The sequence below is a fragment of the Bubalus bubalis genome, chromosome 10 (assembly GCF_019923935.1).
Source record: "Bubalus bubalis isolate 160015118507 breed Murrah chromosome 10, NDDB_SH_1, whole genome shotgun sequence".
In the NCBI taxonomy this organism is placed as follows: Eukaryota; Metazoa; Chordata; class Mammalia; order Artiodactyla; family Bovidae; genus Bubalus; species Bubalus bubalis.
The window spans coordinates 30,615,055-30,637,038 of record NC_059166.1 but is presented as its reverse complement, the minus strand read 5'-3'; the positions used below and the strand labels follow the sequence as shown (position 1 = coordinate 30,637,038).

Genomic DNA, 21,984 nt, shown 5'->3' with positions numbered 1-21,984 from the left:
GTACATCATGAGAAACGCTGGGCTGGATGAAGCACAAGCTGGAATCAAGATTGCCAGGAGAAATAACAATAACCTCAGATATGCAGATGACACCACCCTAGGGCAGAAAGTGAAGAGGAACTCAAAAGCCTCTTGATGAAAGTGAAAGAGGAGAGTGAAAAAGTTGGCTTACAACTCAACATTCAGAAAACTAAGATCACGGCATCCGGTCCCATCGCTTCATGGCAAATAGATGGGGAAACAGTGGAAACAGTGTCAGACTTTATTTTTTTGGGCTCCAAAATCACTTCAGATGGTGATTGCAGCCATGAAATTAAAAGACGCTTACTCCTTGGAAGGAAAGTTATGACCAACCTAGACAGCATATTCAAAATCAGAGACATTACTTTGCCAAGAAAAGTCCATCTAATTAAGGCTATGGTTTTTCCAGTAGTCATGTGTGGATGTGAGAGTTGGACTATAAAAAAAGCTGAGTGCAGAAGAATTGATGCTTTTGAACTGTGGTGTTGGAGAAGACTCCTGAGAGTTCCTTGGACTGCAAGGAGATCCAACCAGTCCATCCTAAAGGAGATCAGTCTTGAGTGTTCATTGGAAGGACGGATGTTGAAGCTGAAACTCCAATACTTTGGCCACCTGATGCAAAGAATTGACTCATTTGAAAAGACCCTGATGCTGGGAAAGATTGAAGGCAGGAGGAGAAGGGGATAACAAAGGATAAGATGGTTGCCTGGCATCACCGACTGGATGGATATGAGTTTGAGCAAGCTCCGGGAGTTGGTGATGGACAGGGAGGCCTGGTGTGCTGCAGCCCATGGGGTCGTGAAGAGTCAGACATGACTGAATGACTGAACTGAACTGAGTATAGATGACATTAATAATTAAAAAAAAAAGATAAAAGTCCTCTGGCTTCAAGAAGCTTACAGAGAAGTATGGAAATTCAGACATGTAAAGATTAGAGCTGGAAACAATACCATGTAAAATCTAAAAAAACAGAAAGAAGGAAGAGAGGACAGGAAGATGAACGGAAAGAAAGCATAGAATTGTTCCTCCCTGAGGAAATTCATACTTTAATCTGGAGAATATAGGCAAAATTAATTATAAGGGACGGGGGAGCCTGGTGGGCTGCCGTCTATGGGGTCGCACAGAGTCGGACACAACTGAAGTGACTTAGCAGCAGCAGCAAAGCAGAATAAACTCAATTAAAATACATGCCAATTATGAATCAATATGTCTGGGAACATGAGAAAAACAGATTAATCCCATTTGTGAGGAATCATACAAAGCTTAATGGAAAGAGATTCCTCCAGGCAATACCATTTCTGATATGATTCAATCCATCTCTAAACAAAGGAAAGAGCAAGGAAATTTGGAAATTATAAGTTTATGTGAGAGCAATGGAAGACTTCTAATACCAATTACTGTCTCAGAAGTAAAGAGATGAGAACTCTTTTTATCTTCCCATCATCAAATCTTTATCTGAGCATCTACCCATAGTTTCTACCTATGTGCCTATCAGAGAGGATGAACACTCACTTCTCTTAAAGGCCAGTTTCTCCACTGGCATTTAGAATTTGATTCCCTCTCATTTCTTCAAGGACTTGAGTCCAGCAATAACCACCTCCATGGGATGTTATCAATTTCTCCGTCACCACCGAATTATTCCCAGTAGCAAATAAACATACTTTAATATTGTCCATCTAATGTTCTCCTCCAGTTGCTGCTTCTCTGCTCTTCAGTTAAAATTTCTTAAAAGAATGGTCTACACAGTCTCTGCTTTATTGACTCCCATTCTGTCTTTAACCCTGAAAGAGCACTCATCTAGGAAACCAAAGGACATCATCCTGCCAATTTTCTGTCCTCGTTTTACTCATTCACTCAATAGCATGTGACTGCTTATCACTCCTTTTTCTTAAAATACTTCCTGTGAGATTTCCTGACATACTCTCTTCAGGGTCTCAGGTACTTAGCTATACTCTCTCTCCAGGTGATTGTACCAAATCTGACAGTTTAGAACAAATACGGCTTTTACCCTGAACTCTTCCCAGAGCTCAAGACTCAAATATCCAATTGCTTACTTCTCAGCAACATTCATATAGAAAACTCCATTCCAGTAGTCCTCATCTCATTAAAAAGCTCTACCAGCATCTACACAGTGGCTATAAGCAGCAACACAGAAGTGATTTTTAAGTTCTTGTTCTCTCACTTACACCACATCTAATCCATCACCACGTTGTGCTGAATCTACTTCTAAAATATATCCTAAATCTGTCCACTGCTTGCACTCCCATTATTACAACTCTTAAACCATTTCAAGGATTAGACTGAAGTGGCTTTAATGCCAGGTGGCCTATGATCACATAAGCAAACCAAAATCTAAGCCTGTAAATACTTCGAGGTTTCAACACTGAAACCTAAGGACAACTAATCCCAATAACCAACTGGGCTTTTTTTTTTTTGCAAGCCTTTCCCACTTTTATTCTTTTTTTCTGCTTGGTTCCTCAATGAAGCAATCACGTTATCTTTCTTTGCTGCAACACAGACTTCATTCCCACTTCCTCAAAGACCAAGGAGAGCCCAGGGGAGGAGGGTAGGATTCTCCACTAGCCACAGCTCCCAAAGGAAGTGTCAGGGCTGTGAAAGGAAGCCAGGTCTGGACAGAAGACCAGCTTCTGGCCCCTGTGGGTGAGATCTTCAGGGATCAGGATGCGAGGGCGAAGTCTTCCCTTCACCGTTGTCACTTCCATTCTTTCCCAGAGTCTCAGGTGCGGTCCAACAGGTCATTTTTCTTGTATATCTTTTCTGGATTCCCTTCCTTCATGGCTGTGTATCTGGCTAGTGTGAAGAGATAGTCGCTGAGTCTGTTTAAGAACTTGACCACGTTTGCATCGGTCTCACCCCTCTGGACAAGAGGCACCACACGTCTCTCGGCTCAGCGACACACGGCCCGACAGAAGTGCAGTGTGGAGCTGCTCTTGCCTCCTGACGGGGTGTAGTCTCTGGGTGTTGTCACTCAGTCCTGTCTGACTCTTTGTGACCCTATGGACTGCAGCCCGCCAGGCTCCTCTGTCCATGGGGTTCTCTAGGCAAGAATAAAGCAGGATGAAAGTGGTGAGCGGGGGCAGCTGGTGAGAGTATCTGTCGATCCACTGCTCTAGCTCCAGGATGAGCCCCGCCTCGAACATGGCGTGTTTTAAATGAGCCTCTCTGGCTGAGGAGCACGGAGTCGCCAGGGCAGAGCCGACGTCCTGCAGGGAGCACTGGATTTTCTGAAGCTCTTCCACAAACGGGTGGCCCTTTTCTGCAATTAATTCCATAGCAAACCCAATGGCTGAACTTAATTCATCTGTAGTTCCCACAGCTTCAAACACCTGGTCGTCTTTCTCCAGTGAAGGTGCTAGAAAACCCTTTGTCTCCTGTTTTGGTGTAGATCTTGGGGACCTAGGGAGTCTTCGAGGAAGGCTGTGGCCTGTCCCCATCTTCCACGTCCTGGGGGCCGCAGCTATGGAAATGGGGACACAATAGCTTGCGGGCTCCAAGGCACCCGCGCAAGCAAAGGCGACCTCCCGGGCCCCACACAGCCATGCCCCAGGCCTCTCCTCGAGGAGCCCAACTGGGCTTTAAACTATAGCCAATCATAACTTCCTTGTTCTGCTTCGGCCCTTTCTTTCTAGGAGTCTTTCCCCAGCTGCTTCTGGTGAAAAGCTTCTAAATGATCCTAGGCTTGGCCCTAACCAATTCGAATAGATTTTTGCTCAAAGAAAACCCTCCTAAAATGTTTAATATGCCTCGGTTTATCTTGTAACACCATCCTAGTATAGGCCACAATCTCCTCTTCCTTGAACTGAAGACTATTACTTGCCTTTTAAAACCCATTCTCAAAATAAATAAATAAATAAATAAAATCCATTCTCACGTTCTTTCCAGCTTAACATCTCAGTCACTTGTTTCTCTAATATCCTAAACTCCTTACTGAAGGATAGTAGAATATGCCACCCAAAAATGTGCCTCTTTTGCATAAGGATTACTTTGAGAAACTATAAACACAGGCATTCTGAACACAGAGTGGAAGCTATCTTTTGTAAGAGAAACAGACATTAGAATTGGGTTCTATACCAAGAAAAAGCCATCTGTCATTAGGGACAACTTTTTCACCTGAGAGACTTATGTCTGCCAACCAGCTCCTCCTCTTACCTTCTCGAGTTGCCTTCTGCCCCAGAAGTGTCAGACTCCTCCATCCATTTTCTAGGCTCAGGATGGTATATAAGCCCCAGCTAACTGGCAGTCTTTGGCATCCCACATGTTTGTGGGGCTCACATATGTGTGAAATTAAAATTGCATTTTTTTTCTCCTGTTAATCTGTCTATGCCCATTTAATCCTTAGACCAGTCACAGAACCTATAAGGGCAGAAAGTAAAGCTTTTCCTCCTCTACATTACCATGCTTACAAGACCGTTTTAAAGGCTGGCCTGATCTCCTGAGCTTCTCCCCAACTTGTCATGGAACACTGCTCTTCCTCGCTTGCTCACTATCCTGCTTAAGATTAGTGATCTTCTTTCTGCTCCTTCAGCATGCTAGTTTAATATCTAGATGAGAACTTTCGCAGGACAGAATTAGTTCCTTATCAAGTGGACTCAAGAAAACACTATTCTAAGCTATAGAAAGCCAGTAATAAATGACTATATATTTTGTGAATCCATTTATATTAAATAACCAGAATTGGCAAATATATACAGACAGAAAGTATAAACCACTCCTGCTGGTTACCAGGAGTTTGAGTGCTTTGTTTGGTGGTGTGTGTGTGTGCATGTGTGTGCCTGTGTGCATGTCCTTATCCAGAAATGGAGAATGACTGCTAAGAGAAAATGGGGTTTCTTTTTGGAGGGAATAATATCTCTTTTTGGAGAGACAGTAGTGATGGTTGCCAATTCTATGTATATGATAAAACCCAGTAAACTGTGTACTTTGAAAGCATGACTATTGTGGTATGTATATTATGTATCAATAAAAGTGAAGTCGCTCAGTTGTGTCCGACTCTTTGCAACCCCACAGACTGTAGCCTACCAGGCTCCTCTGTCCATGGGATTTTCCAGGCAAGAGTACTGGAGTGGGTTGCCATTTCCTTCTCCAGAGGATCTTCCTGACCCAGGGGTTGAACCCAGGTCTCCCGCATTATAGGCAGACGCTTTACCATCTGAGCCACCAGGGAAGCCATCAATAAAACTGTCATAAAAAAAGACAATAACTAAAGACACTAGTAGGTTAATCTTTCCATGCTCCTGCTACTGCTTCTAAGTCTCTTCAGTTATGTCCGACTCCTTGTGACCCCATGGACTATAGCCCATCAGGCTCCTCTGTCCATGGGATTCTTCAGGCAGGAATACTGGAGTGGGTAGCTCTGCCCTCCTCCAGGGGATCTTCCTGGGTAGCTCTGCCCTCCCTCCAGGGGATCTTCCTGACCCAGGGATCAAACCCGCACCTCTTGTCTTCTGCAGTGGCGGTCAGGTTCTTTACTACTAGCGTCACCTGGGAAGCCCAATCTTTCCATACTTTGACTAATTTCCAAAAATGTCATATTTTCAACCATAATTTATTCTACCTTTTGTTAAGTACTAGGAACACAAAGATGAATGACATGAACTTCCACCCTCAGGAAGTTTCCAGATTAGCAGAGGATGTTCTCCATAAAACCTTGCCAAATATGTGCAGAACACTTTACTCTTTGGGCATTCAGACAGCATTACAAAAGAGGGGTATATAACATACTTGTAAAAATAAAGAGAAATAGCTCTGAACTGCTAATCAAGAGGATAAACTATTTTTTGACTCCAGTTTTATACACTATACATACTTAAGAACATTTAGTAATCTTGGAGCTACAATCATTACACCAATCATTGCTATCAGGAACAAGTTTCCTGAACATCTGCAGCTCAAGTCAGAATAAAGCTTGTTCTCTTTTTTTCCCCTCATCTTCCTTCCCCTTGTCTCTATTCTATTTCCTGTTGACTTGTGATAATTAGGTAAAAAAGTGATGGGTCCTGACTGATACTGGACAGCTCAGTGATGGGATAAGCCTAGTGTTTTCTGACACATTTCCTCCACGAGATGCCTCATGTGGAACGAGACAATAGCCTACTAACTTCTGTATTCTAAGCACCTGCCACGTGGTAGGAGGTGTCCGCTGAGTAAAGACAGTATTTCTATTGCACTGACATTACATAAAGCAGGCTTTGACTGTACTAATACCACCTTAATTCTTTCCCTTCCGGAGACCTCACCCTTTTACTTTGTGACAATATATAACCATATGTGACAAATAAACGGATATCTCATGATTCACCTGAATTTTGGAAATGGACAGGAGAAAATAAGAGGGAAGAATGGACAAGTGGTGTCATTCCAACTCTTTTAAATAAAACTTATTTTCTTGACAACTGAGTTGAAGTTTGTACATAAAACAACCTTGCTTGCAAAAAGGAAGAAAGCTAAAGAAAGCTGCTAGGTGGAAAGCAACTCAGATATAGTTTAGTTGCAATTGTTTACCAACCAAGAGCCTCTTTGTATCAATTTCCATTTTCAGACTGACTTTGGGGTCTTGGGCAAATCACTTAACCCTCCTTCAACTTCATTTTCCTCCTTTCTAAAAGTGGAATAACAATCATCTCTAACCTGTCTCTCAGGACTGTTACATAGTTAAATGGGAAAGGAAGTATGAAACAAGGCACAAATAATCCAGAGCACAATATATTATTACTATTTGTGCACAGCTTCCATTCATTTCAAGGCTTATACACTTTACGCCCCATTCACACACTGGAACTGTGTTGGTGTCTCTTACCTATAAAGTATCACATTATATTTTTCTCAGAGAAGGAAATGATCTTACTGACCCTTTACTGAAAGTATTGATACATCCCAATTCCCTAATATTCTTAAATCTTCAAAAATAGTAAGCTACTATTGGTAGTAATATTCTTAAATCTTCAAAAATAGTAAGCTACTACTTGCTAAATTCTCAGGTTCCATCCAGTACTATGATTCCTTGACAAATTCAACCCTAATTGTAACAAAACAGGTATCAGAAGAAGTTTTTCCAAAAGTTCTATTAAAACTATGAATGGTACGTATCAATTCTTTGGGTCATCACAATGGAAACTGAAGTTGTCCACCTGGTAATAAAAAACCACTCACCTTTGCTGCACAGGCTTGTATCACCTCCTAAAAGAAATACAATATAATAAGTAAAGAGATATTCATAATTTCATTTAAAAATATCAATTCTTTTTAACACATTCAACTATTAATCTTTTAAAAAACCAAAATCAATATCCGGGAGAGTGTTTTTTAATCTATCACATGCAGGTATCTCTCTGCACTGTTTCCAATGAGCTGGGGAGAGGGTAAAATTAAGAGACTCAGTGACATGACTTTGGAAAATCTAACTTGCCAAAAGAAAAGGCACTGACAAAGAAGACTATGGAGGGCCCACATGTATCTGCCTATGTCTCGTCACAGGAGAAAAGTTTGTCTCCTCAATAAACTTAACGTAAACACTAAACTTTTGTACTGGAACACTAACATATCTAAAAGACACACTCTGAACTGCAGTATAGAATTATCTCTATAAATAACAACACCCATACGTATAATTCTCATATTAGTAATTTATCCAGAGGAAGTCTAATAATAAACACTTCTGAAGAGTAAAGTATATGACTGGAGGAGCAAAAGAAAGGAATTGCCTACAACTCATGGGATAAGACCAATAAAAAGTCACTTTTGAAAAAAGAAATTAGTCAAAGTCAACATAAAATAAATGACTTAGAAATTTGCTGCTAAACAGACACAAATAACACTCAAGTCCAATTAAGGTTAACCAGCATATATCATCAGTCTAGTATAGAACCAGAGAAAAATGTTAACAATGTGGAGTTTACAGAAAAAGAGAACTGAAAAAGAAGAACGTCCTTTTTTTTTCAAATCCAGAAATTGCGAAGGGACACACCCTACATCTAAAGGATATTAGTAATCTCAGTCACTAAAAGGAGGCTGTAAAACTGACTGGGGCATGGGATTCTGATGGCCTGGACTAAATCTCAGCTACAATGTTTCCATTTGTGTAAGATTGGCAACACTGCTTGATCTCTGAAAGCCTCAACTAGATCAGATCAGATCAGTCGCTCAGTCATGTCCAGCTCTTTGCGACCCCATGAATCGCAGCATGCCAGGCCTCCCTGTCCATCACCAACTCCCGGAGTTCACTGAGACCCATGTCCATCGAGTCAGTGATGCCATGCAGCCATCTCATCCTCTGTCGTCCCCTTCTCTTCTTGCCCCAATCCCTCCCAGCATCAGGGTCTTTTCCAATGACTCAACTCTTCGCATAAGGGGGCCAAAGTACTGGAGTTTCAGCTTTAGCATCAGTCCTTCCAAAGAAATCCCAGGGCTGATCTCCTTCAGAATGGACTGGTTGGATCTCCTTGCAGTCCAAGGGACTCTCAAGAGTCTTCTCCAACACCACAGTTCAAAAGCATCAATTCTTCGGCACTCAGCCTTCTTCACAGTCCAACTCTCACATCCATACATGACCACAGGAAAAACCATAGCCTTGACGAGACGAACCTTTGTTGGCAAAGTAATGTCTCTGCTTTTGAATATGCTATCTAGGTTGGTCATAACTTTCCTTCCAAGGAGTAAGCATCTTTTAATTTCATGGCTGCAGTCACCATCTGCAGTGATTTTGGAGCCCAGAAAAATAAAGTCTGACACTGTTTCCACTGTTTCCCCATCTATTTCCCATGAAGTGATGGGACCAGATGCCATGATCTTCGTTTTCTGAATGTTGAGCTTTAAGCCAACTTTTTCACTCTCCACTTTCACTTTCATCAAGGGGCTTTTGAGTTCCTCTTCACTTTCTGCCATAAGGGTGGTGTCATCTGGGGATAATACTAGCATCTATGTTATAGGATGGTTTTGAGGGTTAAATACAACAAACATGTAAAACATTTAGCACAGTACTGGGAATTCATTATGTCAGTTACTAACCATAATTAAATAGATGTTGTGGCTGGTGCTGCTAAGTCACTTCAGTCGTGTCTGACTCTGTGCGACCCCAAAGATGGCAGCCCACCAAGCTCCCCCGTCCCTGGGATTCTCCAGGCAAGAACACTGGAGTAGGTTGCTGTTTCCTTCTCCAATGCATGAAAGTGAAAAGTGAAAGTGAAATCACTCAGTCGTGTCCGACTTGTAGCAACCCCATGGACTGCAGCCTACCAGGCTCCTCCGTCTATGGGATTTTCCAGGCAAGAGTACTGCAGTGGGTTGTCATTGCCTTCTCCAAAATAGGTGTTAACTATCACCAATTATTGTAAGATGAAATCTCCTGTGGGGTAGAGAAATCAATCATTTTTTTTCTAATACTGGCATACGGTATTTTATTTAATTAATTAATTTCTATTTAAAATTTTTTCAGCCACACCATATGCAGTACATGGGATTCTTAGTTTCCCAAACAGGGATCAAACCTGTGCCCCCTACGATTGGAAGCACAGACTCTTATTCCACTGGGCCACCAGGGAAGTCTCTAAAGCATTTTTTAAACCCATTCAGACCCTATGACTCTGTGATCACTGACCTAGATAGTAGGTAAATTTTTAAAAGGGAGAGTGGTCTTGAGTGATCAGGCAGCTGAAGAGGTATACTTTTCATTATAAGATATTTAAGTTTATAGGTCAACTTTCTGTAGGACCACTTACTCTTAGCAGGTACCCCAGATTCTGAGGAGCTCTGGATATACTGATAAGACCAAATTTCTGAGTCTGAAACCTTAGAATGAACAGTGTCACTGCTCTCAAGATTCTGTCTACCTGTGAGGTCTTCGCTGGTTTGCAGAGCCCTGTAGGTGATGCTGCAGGGGTAGCACAGTGCTGGCTCTGTTAAGTATGAAACAGCTGAGTTTTATTATGAGTAAATGATAAAGCTACCAAGAACAGCAAATTATCTATTTTTGGCAACTTTTACTCATTCACGGGTAAACACCTATGAAATGTCTGCGGAGCTGAACTTATTATGCAAAATTCACACATACACAAATCACACCCTAAACTTGAACTATATTTTCTTAGAAAAACATTTCTTCCGTGGTTACAAAGAAAGAAGTATATTCAGGGATACAGTCTTATAGAAGTAATACAGTTTTCTCTATTAGACTTCTACATAGAAGACCAATGACAGAGTCTCTTATAAACTAAGTAACAGAAACCTAACAGAAAAAGGAATTTGGGGTTTACTAAAATGGAGAAGACTCTTGAGAGTCCCGTGGACAGCAAGGAGATCAAATCAGTCAATCCTAGGAAATCAACCCTAAATATTCATTGGAAGGACTGATGCTGAAGCGGAAGCTCCAATACTTTGAGCACCTGATGCAAAGAGCCAACTCATTGGGAAAGACCCTGATGCTGGGAAAGATTGAGGGCAGGCAGAGAAGGAGGTGACAGGATGAGATGGTTGGATGGCATCACCGACTCAATGGACATGAGTTTGAGCAAATTCCAGAAGATAGGAAAGGAAGCCTGACATGCTGCAGTACATGGGATTGCAAAGAGTTGGACAAGACTTAGTGACTGAACAATAACAAACAAAACACAGTTCAGGAAATATGAGAAAAGGCACTGAGACCAAAGGTGGGAATCTAGTCAACCTAAATGCCTGCAAAATGTAAAAAGGATGGAGCTTCCGTGGGAACAAAGATGACATTTTGTTTTTACTCCCATACATACTACTTACATTCTGAGAGAAAACAATCTGCAGAGAACATTTGAAAAAAAAGTTCAAAGAATTCTCTTAACCCGGGAAATATATGGTTTTACAAAACCACAGCACATAGACAAGGCTTTCATTTCCAAAGGAAGCCTCGATCTATGTCAATCCCAAAGCGTACATCTGAATAATTTTTAAAAGGAAGTTTAGCAAAAGCTAAATAAATCAATGATTCTAAGACAAATAAGTTTTTCTCTTATAATAAAGTATCAATTTACTTCCCCCTTGCCTTTGATTTCATATCTTAAAAAATATTTTTCTGAAATATATTAAAAAATTTTTTCCTGTACATCTACTTTCATTTGTTCTTACATCCTTTCATTTATCTGAGGATGACAGCTATAAAAGATGATGCAGGTAAAAAGCTCCAAGACCAAGATGATTCCAGAATGCTAAGCTTTACAGTGTAAAGACTGACAGGCTGTAGGAAATTTTTTTTTATATGTCTGTCTGTGAGTTGCTTTTAGGTCTGTAGATGAAGTCATATTGCCATGCAATATTTTAGACAAGGCCACCTTTTCTTCCCCCTACTGAATAAATATTTTTCTCTAAGTTTTAAAACTCCATTTATCTATTCATACTTCCTCTTAAAATTTGGAACACCATGCATTATTCAGTTATTTTAAAATGTTAAAATATACAGAATTACAACATTGAAATCATTAATTTATAATCATATATTCTATAATTTATAGTGAGACATATAAAAAAAATTTCCCCCATATTCCAACTAAACCTAACCCCCCTTGCCTGTGTGATCTGCATACCTCACACTCTGTAACTCTATAAAAAAGGAAAAGGAGAGAGGAAGAAAGTACAGTCCAAACTAAAGATGTCTCAATGCAGTTCTTCCTATGTTTGGTTTAAAACTGGTCAATATTCGTATCAAAGGAGGAGAAGAAGGGATGATTTATTAAGTGCCAGGCAATGCACCAAAAGGGGGAACACAACAAAAAACAAGCCTGTGAAGTCCATGTCTTCAAGGCTAATTCTCAGTAAAAGAACTATTATGGTCAAAGAGCATAAGGACTTTTAAGGATGTTCTACCTTTTCAATACATTTTCCCACTTAACTTTGAGAAAGACTATATAGTAATTTATCACTAACAGAATACCACAGAACTTTTAACCAAGCATTGTCCTTCTCATTTTTATCATCTATTTTCCAGTTTTGCAGCAAATATCTGGTTTTGGTGGCACTACCTTTCTTAGAAGTGAGATGTAACTTTAAAATGCGTTTATGAAACACTTGTACCTACTCTTCGGAGAAGGCAATGGCACCCCACTCCAGTACTCTTGCCTGGAAAATCTCATGGATGGAGGAGACTGGTGCGCTGCAGTCCATGGGGTTGCTAAGAGTTGGACATGACTGAGCGACTTCACTTTTACTTTTCACTTTCATGCACTGGAGAAGGAAATGACAACCCACTCCAGCGTTCTTGCCTGGAGAATCCCAGGGACGGCGGAGCCTGGCGGGCTGCCGTCTATGGGGTCGCATAGAGTCAGACACGACTGAAGAGACTTAGCAGCAGCAGCAGCAGCAGCACCTACTCTTTATAGAAGTACATGTTTATTTCTTTTATCCATTTCCTAATTGAAGTCTCACTACTTTCTTTATTATTTAGTTCTTGCATATTAAGAAGGCTGTTTCTTTTATATTTTATGTTAAGTATTTTTCCAGGTTGGTTGGTTGTCGTACATGTGTGTGCCTACATGCTGTATATGTGCATATAGACACATACTTTAGAAATAGAGATACAGGTCTTGGGCTGATAGTTACAGAATCTATCAGGCCAGGAAAACATAATAGATTATCCTAAGTTTAGTTTGCTTACTGAAGTTAGTGATTTTAAAACAAGTACCAGAAAGTAACTATACATGTAGAAGAAGGCCTAGTTTTAAGTAACTACTGGAATTGCCTAGTGGTTCAGGTGGCAAAGAATCTGCCTGAAATGCAGCAGACCTGAGTTCAGTCCCTGGGTTGGGAAGATCCTCTGGAGGAGGGTATGGCAATCCACTCCAGTATTCTTGTCTGGAGAATCTACATGGACAGAGGAGCATGGCAGGCTATAGTCCATGGGGTCACAAAGAGCTGGACATGACTGAGTGACTAACACTCACTTTTTCCATTCAGTTAATATTTATTGGCATGGGTGTGTAAAACAGGATTGAAATGGTTTTAAAGTTTCCAACTTGTCTACTGAATAAAATGAAATAAACATACTGTGACAGAATCAATTCTCTGTTTCACTTGTTGCATCTTCATTGAAGAATGTTCAGTGGGGACATAGTCATCAATCTGAAAGGATCCTTGATGAGGCAGTTTAGGGCAGGTGCATAAAGCACCTTGACTTTGGTGTATTCCAGGTAATGGAAAGGTTCTGTTGTAGCGTCTGAACATTTCAGCCTCCTGCTGGGCAACTGGGAAATAAAAACAAGTCCGTGATTAGTTAATCATCACAGTAAAAGCACAATGGAAAAATTAAGCCATGAATGGAAGCATTAAACACATGATCAGAAAGTGCATAAAACATTTTAAATACTGCATAATAATAATACAACATGACTGACAAAATCATAAAGAAGGAAATGAACTTATTTCACAGGTAACCTCATGTCAGAGGTTAGAGGCAGTATAACAGAGCCTGGAAGGCCAGGCAGTATCTTGGACTGGTAAATATAACATACTGGAATGGGATCCTAGCTTTAAAGAGATACATACAGAAAACACAGTACAAAAAAAACACAAAGTAGAATTAAAGAAAATACAAAAAAAAAAAATGATTATTCACAAACCTATCTTTTAAAACAACTGTTTTCATATTTCTATGCCCCTCCTAATCTTTATCCATATGTACATTTTATGTAAGGTTATGAGTGTAAACACAATTTAACAGTTTTTCAATTTAAATGTGATTTTTTTCTATTTCTACCACTGTATAATTACCATTTATAAATGCCTTACAATATCTCATTGAAAGAAGCACCACAGTTTGTTTATGTATTCTCCTATTGTTAAATACAATGTTTTCTGTTTTCCCTCATTATAGACCATATGTAAGTAAAGAAAAGTGAAAGGAAGTGCTAAATTGCTCAGTCTGTGTCCGACTCTTCACGACCCCATGGACTATAGCCCACCAGGCTTTCTGTGCATGGAATTCTCCAGGCAAGAATATTGCAGCGGGTTGCCATGACCTCCTCCAAGGGACCTTCCTACCCAGGGATCAAACTCAGGTCTCCTGCATTGCAGGCAGTTTCTTTAGTGTCTGAGCCACCTGGGAAGTATGTGAGTAAGTGCTTTCATAATTTGTTTTTTTTTAAAGAAGGTTTTCCTTTGGATTAATTCTCCAGAGTGGAACAGATGGCTCAGAAGTTGAATGTTTTTGATGACAGTGACGATGAGGAGGAGGGGAAGGAGGAGGAAGGAAATAGCACCTTTATTGTAACTCTGTGATTTTCAGGATGCTTTCACAGGCATCTCATTTGATCATTTAAAATAAATGGATTTGAAATTTTTTAAATGCCTGTAAGTACAAAGGAGAAAAAAATAATCATTTAAAATAGTATTTCCTTGATTATATAATTATGCAACTTAAAAATCCATAGAAGAAAAAATGGTAATTTTGGACTTCATAAAAATTTCAAAGTCTCTTCTTTAAAGCTCTTAAGACAGAAGAAAAGCCAAAGACAGGGAGAAATACTTGCAAGTCATATATCTGATAGAGCACCATGTGTATAAAGGAAACCTAACTCTCAAAGTTCAATAATCAGAAAACAAACAAGCCCATTTTACAAGTGGGCAAGAGATTTGGACATACAATTCACTGAAAAAGAAATATGGATGGTAAGTGAGCACACAAAAAGGTGGTTACCATCATTAGTCATTAAAGACAAGCAAATTAAAATCAAAATGAAATAGCCCTCTACCCAATTACAAAGGCTAAAATTAAAAGGATTAGCCATTTCAAATTTTGAAAAGATACAGAGATACTGAAACATAGACTACTGGTAAGAAAATTAAATGATACAACCAGTTTAGACAACAGTTTGGCAGCTTCTTAAAACATGTCTGCAAAGAGATCCAGCCCTTCTACTCTTGGGAATTTACTCAAGAGAAATAAAAACATATGTTTATACAAACACATGTAGATGAATATTCATAGCATCTTTATTTGTAGTAGCTAAAAACTAAATAAAACTCAAATGCCCATCAACAGGTGAATGGAAAAACAAACCACGATATAGCAGTACAATAAAATAATACTCAGAAATAAAAAGGAACTATTGATAAACTCTAAAACACAAAGTAAGACGAACTTCAAAGGAAGTATGAGTGAAAGAAGCCAGAACAACAAAAAAAATGAGTATATGGCATGTACTGTTTTGCTTATATACAAATCTAGAAAATTCAAATTAATTCAGTGTTTGCCTCATGGGAGGAGGAGGTAGGGAGATGACTAAGGAGCACAAAGTAACTTTGGGGGATGATGGATATGTTCATTATCTTGATTGAGGTGATAGTCTTACAAGTATATAACTATGTCTTGACTTATCAGCGTGTACTTTTAAAATATATGCAGTTTAGGGGGACTTCCCTGGAGGTACAGTGATTAAAATTTTGCCTTACAATGAGAGGTGTACAGGTTGGATCCTTGGTTAGGAAGCTAAAATCCCACATGCCTAGAGGCCAAAAAAAACCAAAACATAAAACAGAAATGATATTGTAACAAATTCAATAAAAACTTTAAAATGGTCCACACTAAAAAAAAAAATCATAAAAAAAATATATATATATAGTTTATTGTCAGTTATACCTCAATAAAACTGCAAACAGAAAGTGATAGAAGGGGTTATTATTCAGAATCTCCATCAAATCAATTAAAAATAAATAATCCAACAGAAAAATGGGCAAATGACCATTACAGAAAAATCACAAAACAAGAACTACATAGCCAGCCTTACTAATAATTAAAGCAGAAATAAGGAGAAAAAGGCAAATTGGAAAGTGCTGTTTCTTTTATTGCCTATTCCACTAACCCACTGCACCTCAAGATATTTTTTTCCCAAGGAATAAACTGAGTAAGGGTAGGCAGGTGTGTACTACAGTGTTGCTTAAAATAATGAAAAACATATAACAGTGGAATTGTGCAACAACAGTTGTTTAAATAAATCAGTATATTCATTTAATGAAACGGAATTCAGCCACTAAAATTATGTACATATGTATAATTATCACGATGGAAAGTTTCTCACAATATATTATTAATCAGAAGAAAAAAGTTTATAAAGCAATATCATGAATATACAAAAAGATGATCACTTTTTTTAAAAGTCATCAACCTTGGTTTCAAGAAGTATGGACTTGAGAGAGCACGTATAAACAATTTTAGGTCTGTGATCTTTATATTCATGTACTACTTCATTCACAGGTTCTAAGCGAGGAATAGCTCAAGGACAATAGGGGCTCTCTGCCTTCAGACTTTGATAGTGGTAAGAACCAGGGAACAAAACTGAAGGAGACCACCTTACCACTCACCCTTGTAGTGATGCGCATTCCTCAGCACTGTAGATGTCTCAACACTTAGATTTTTGTGGGTCTATTATTTTTCAGTACACAGTTTGGACTTCTTTTCCTAACACTCAGAACATTTATCTACCTCAAACAGAAAACTGTTTAAAGAACAAAGAGAAACTTTGAAGCTGTAGAAGAAAAGTGCTCAAAGACTGGAGGTTAAAAACACTAGCATCAGTCAGGGATGAATGAATCAAGATGTAAAAATCATGTTCCGTGATCTTTGCCTTATTTGCTTTTTAAAATTGTCCTTTCCCTACTGTATAGCCTAGGGAACTCGGCTCAGTGCTATGTGGCAGGCTGGGTGGTGGGAGTTTGGGGGAGAATGGATCCATGTATTTGTATGGCTGACTCCCTTTGCTGTTCACCCGAAACTATCACAACATTGTTAATTGGCTATATTCCAATACAAAATAAAAAGTTAAAAAAATAAAATTGGCCTTTTAACATTTCATCGGGTTCTGCTACTATGAATGGAAAGTAAAACTGGGTTTCACTAACCAATGGCATCTTCTGATTCCTTATGTCGTTTAGTCACTAAGTTATGTCTGACTCTTTTGTGACCCCGTGGACTGTAGCCTGCCAGGCTCCTCTGTCCATAGGATTTCCCAGGCAAGAATACTGGAGTGGTTTGCATTTCCTTCTCCAGGGGATCTTCCCAACGCAGGGATCGAACCCTCATCTCCTGCACTGGCAGGTGGATTCTTTACCACTGAGCCAACAAGGAAGCCCACAAATACACATTAGTCAACCATGATTTCACTTCATTAGAAGCACCAATACTAATATAAGCAACAGCTATACAGAACAGTAGGATTTTGGTAATATTTTATTCCTTTTGCCAGACTGTATTTTTTAAGCATTATGCTATGCTAAACATTTTCCCTTTTTTAAAAAAGAAAGTTATCTAACTAGTAAAATTAGAAAAGGCATTGCCTAAGTATTTATTTTTCCAAGCATTAAGATGCCTTTCAGAAAGGTTTAAAAAGGCCTAAATGGATGCAGATAACAAAAATAAATCCCATGCAATTATGAATTCTTATTTCTATTGTCTAAAGGGAATTTTCTGTAGAAAAGCTATCTGACTAGATTTCAAGGAGTCACATTAACACCCACTTTATCTTAAGCTCCTCTAGTTCCGTGAAGAGTCATAAAACAATCTCCAGTAATATTCATATGAAGTGAAAGTGAAGTCGCTCAGTTGTGTCCTACTCTTTGCGACCCCATGGACTGTAGCCTACCAGGCTCCTCTGTCCATGGGATTTTCCAGGCAACAGTACTGGAGTGGATTGCCATTTCCTTCTCCAGGGGATCTTCCCAACCCAGGGATCGAACCCAGGTTTCCCGCATTGTAGACAGACGCTTTACCATCTGAGCCACCAGGGAAGTCCAGTAATATTCATAAAGACCCACTTTCTCAGATACTACAAATAGGCTGCTGACTAGTTATTGTATTCTTTCCCCTCCTCGACCCACTAGAAATATCTATTTGTACAAGACTGTGCAGATTATTTCATTATAAAATTATAATAGGTGGTTTCTGAAATTCCTTTAAGCTCTATGCTTCTAACACTTAAAGCTTTCTAAATCATTATTATATAGGTCACAGTTAGAGTACGATGTTGCAATTTGATAACTGTACCTCTTCACTTTGCCATTTTCTCTTCCTGTGAATTTAGCTCTAACCTAACTAATAATGTTGAAAACTCACAGTGCTAACAGTCTCATCCCTACCCTTTCATGACTCTGAGTAGCGCACTAGAGCAGGCCCTGGGAATACAAACACACTGCCTGCCTTTGGGGGTCTGAAGTTTTGGAGGTCAACAAGAAATTCCTGCTGTGTGCTGAGTGGTACTGCAAAGCAATGGACAAGGTGCTGAGAACACAAAGGTGACAACCACATTTGCTTAAGGGAAATGTAGTTTCCTTTCCTTCCTATATCCATCAAAATACTTCTAAATTTATCTTTTTTCATCTAAAATTTGGGATTCTACATTTTACATAATTTAAAAATTTCTTAAAATGTTTTCATAACTGACACTCTATCCTGATTTATATATATAAGTTCAGTGCTTTTGTGTATGTTCTGGCCTTAAACAATCATAAAAAATAAAGTGGTTTGCTCAGGAGATTTTTATCTTTATAGGAGGAAGAATGGAGGAAATAAGATATTTTAATCCTGTACCCTTTGCATTTGAAGAGAATACAAGGTTTGTCATTATTAAAATTTATGTGTACTTATGTTATTAACTTCATAATAAAAATATAACTAAAAAAATAGCACAGTCTTTCTCTTACACTATATCAACACTAAGATTTCCTTTTGGTTCAACATTTACTACCTTTGGTCAACATCTGCTATTATACGTAGCCCTGTTACTGTACATAATTATCATACTGGATACCTTATGCATGCATGCATGCTAAGTCGCTTCAGTCGTGTCCAACTCTCTGCGACCCCGTGGATGTAGCCACCAGGCTCCTCCGTCCATGGGACTCTCCAGGCAAGAATACTGGAGTGGGCTGCCATGCTCTCCTCCAGGGGATCTTCCCAACCCAGGGATTAAACCTGTGTTTTTTCTGTCTCTGCATTGGCAGGCGGGTTCTTCACTACTAGCACCACCTGGGAAGCCCAGATACCTTATAAATATTCCTATTTCTAATTACGATACTATTACTATAAGCTGATGAGTCTACTGCTCTAGTTTCCTAGAATTCTGCAGTTAAGCAGCAGCCTCCCCCTTTTCCTTTCACATTTGCTTCCTGAAGAGAATTTCTGCGGTCTGAATGTTACATTCCCCTAAAATTCCTATCCTGAAATCCTAACTCCCATGATGATGATATTAAGAGATGAGGCTTTGGGGAGGTGATTAGGTCATGAGAGCAAAGCCCTCATGAATGGCATTAGTGCCCTTACATAAGAGGCCTCAGAGAGCTCCCTTGCCCCTTCCACCATATGAAGTAACAGCTAAAAGGTGCTATCTATAAACCAGAAAGTGGGCTCTCACTGGACACAGAATCTGTCAGTCCCTTGATTTTGGACTTTCCAGACTTCAAAACTAGAGAAATAAATAGTTTACTGCTACAGAAAACAGCTAGGATTTCCCTGCTGTAGACTGCTCCATATATCAATGCTCCATATCTTTGCTTTCTAGTTTCATTTTATCCTTTAATAGAACACTGAGATAAGACAGAAAATTATTTTAATTTTTCAGGTGGAAAAACAGATGTAGAAATGATAAATTTTGTGACCAGTGTCAAATAGAAAGTGATATCCTTTTGCCTAGAACCAAAATGCTCTAGTTCCTTCTTTGGTCTTTCCCTCCACACTGTTGTCTATTTTGAACAGTACCATTTTTTTTTCTTTTGGGGGCATTTTAAAAAGCACCAATGTAAGAATAATGAAATGCCTGGATGAGGAATTCAGCACTCTGGTTTGTGCTCAAACCCATTAAGTTGACTACATTTTCCACAGGCCCTGAATCCTTAAATGACACAAGCTTTCTATCAGATTATTCATCATGTGTGTAATATTAAAACAGATGCTTCACGATATGACCAAGAAACAGGTGGCTTTAATATGTCTTAACATTTGGCATACATGCGTGATAAATCACTTCAGCCGTGTTCAACTCTATGCAACGCTCTGGACCGTACGTAGCCCACCAGACTTCTCTGTCCAAGAGGTTCTCCAGACAAGAATACTGGAGTGGGTTGCCATGCTATCTTAATTTCTCCTACTAACCTAATAATAGATATCCAAAATGTTAACCTACAATCAGTTATATATGTTACAGTTTAATCTTATCCAAATATAAGGATTATATTATCCTTATATTATAGGATATATAAGGATATTATTATCCAAGTATAATATTAATATCTGTTTTTGAATCATCCACAATTTGTACTTCAAGAACACCATTAAATTATACATAAAACCACAGATGTCAAATTTCAACTAGACATTACTTTATTGCAAAGATATTGTAAAAGTAGTTATATTAAAATATTAATTAAAATAAAATTTAATATTACATAATAAAGAAAATTCATATTTTGGACTATACTGAGAATATAATGGCTTAATGTATTATAATTATCCCCAACATTTGTAAAGGAGTGAACAATTAATTATGATACTAGACAACCAAAGTTTTAATTATCAGGGGTCTTCCTAAATATTAAAATTGAAAACAAACACTACATTTCACCACAGGTATATATGGCTACCTTCTTCAGTTACTTCATGAAATAGGAAATACAAAGTCTAAATTAGTAATGTAGCAGACAGTTTAATGTTTTAAAAACACAGGCTCTGGAGTTAGATAGTCTGGCAAGTGACATCATTTTATCAATCGTGTGACGTCATTCAACTTCATTTCCCTGGGCATCAGTTTTACCATCTGCAAAACGAGGATAATACGGGCATCTACCTTGTGAGGACTGGGGAAGACTGTAAAGATAACGTATGTAAAATGCTAATTAGAGTAGGGAATACTTAATAAATAAACAAATAAATGCTTGATAGCAGAAATTCTTGATAAATGTTAGCTACCATAACTACCACTATTATTATTAGACCCAAATTTATTAATTGATCATACTGATCATGCCTTTCATTCTTTATTTTTATAAAATGTAAGGGTGGATAATTCTGTTCTATGGATTTACTGCACATCAGTAATATGACAGGTTAGGTATAGGACCTTATAAATAAACACCATGGGCTTATTGTTACTAGGCAAGTTCTATAACAAAAATTTTATAGGAATGTAAAGGTATATATCACATGAACTCTGTAAAGCATGTCACAATGTGAAAAATACACCTATCAACAATGACCAACAGAGGTGATCATTAACAAATATGAATTTTATAAATAAAATCATGTTTAGTGTCAGTAGTAGGTTGCTTTTCAGTCCAACTAAAATTCTCCCAGAGGTTTAATGAACTACTTAGGAAGTATAAAAGATCAGAAAAGCACATGGTTCTGATTCCTGGGTTTCACAGCCCTGCTCAACTTGGCACACAATAGATGCTCAATAAAGATCTGCTTTGTCTCAAACACAATGACGGAAAAGCACTCCAGAGTTAATGCTGACTCAGAGGACATACTGCCACCTAGAGAAAAATTAGGCTCATTACCTGGAATTATTATATAATGCTGACAACTTTGAAAATTAGGCTTGATTCTACACAAAATACTACATGTATATTCAATACGTGTCAGCATGCTGCCTAGGTACTGCTTAAAAAAAAGACAAATAAGCCTCCAACTCTACTTCCCACAAAGTACAGATAATACAAAAAAATCACATATTTCACAGAGATGAAGAATAAATGGTTTTGTAGGAACAAAAAAAGGTTTGCATAATAGACAATCAAAAGCTAATATTTCAGGAAATCTGCTAAAAAGTTTAGTGTAGCAAATGAAAGCATGTATTCCAAGTCCAGACTGTATGGATCCAAGTCCTGGTTCCCATAAAACAGGGATAATTATGGTACCAACCTCGTAAGATTATTGTGAAAACTTAAAATAAATACATGTAAAGTGCTTAAAATAGTACCAGGCCCATGCAAAATGCTTTGTAT

General features: G+C 38.6%; 1 protein-coding gene and 1 pseudogene across 23 annotated transcripts in view; both read right to left on the bottom strand.

The window, feature by feature from the left end:
- Positions 1 to 21,984, bottom strand: part of AHI1 (Abelson helper integration site 1) — a 219,105-nt gene that overhangs the window by 119,546 nt on the left and 77,575 nt on the right. For 21 of the 23 annotated variants that reach the window (XM_044924197.2, XM_006059263.4, XM_006059264.4 and 18 more), the window contains 2 exons: positions 13,042 to 13,238; positions 7,192 to 7,218 (listed from right to left, as the gene is read on the bottom strand). In XM_044924197.2, coding sequence (XP_044780132.2) covers positions 7,192 to 7,218; positions 13,042 to 13,238 — 224 coding nt within the window. Of the gene's footprint in view, positions 1 to 7,191; positions 7,219 to 9,245; positions 9,383 to 13,041; positions 13,239 to 21,984 lie in introns of those variants that run through there. The other 2 variants (XM_006059275.4, XM_025294490.3) reach the window with 2 other exon arrangements.
- Positions 800 to 7,181, bottom strand: LOC102399999 (annotated as a pseudogene).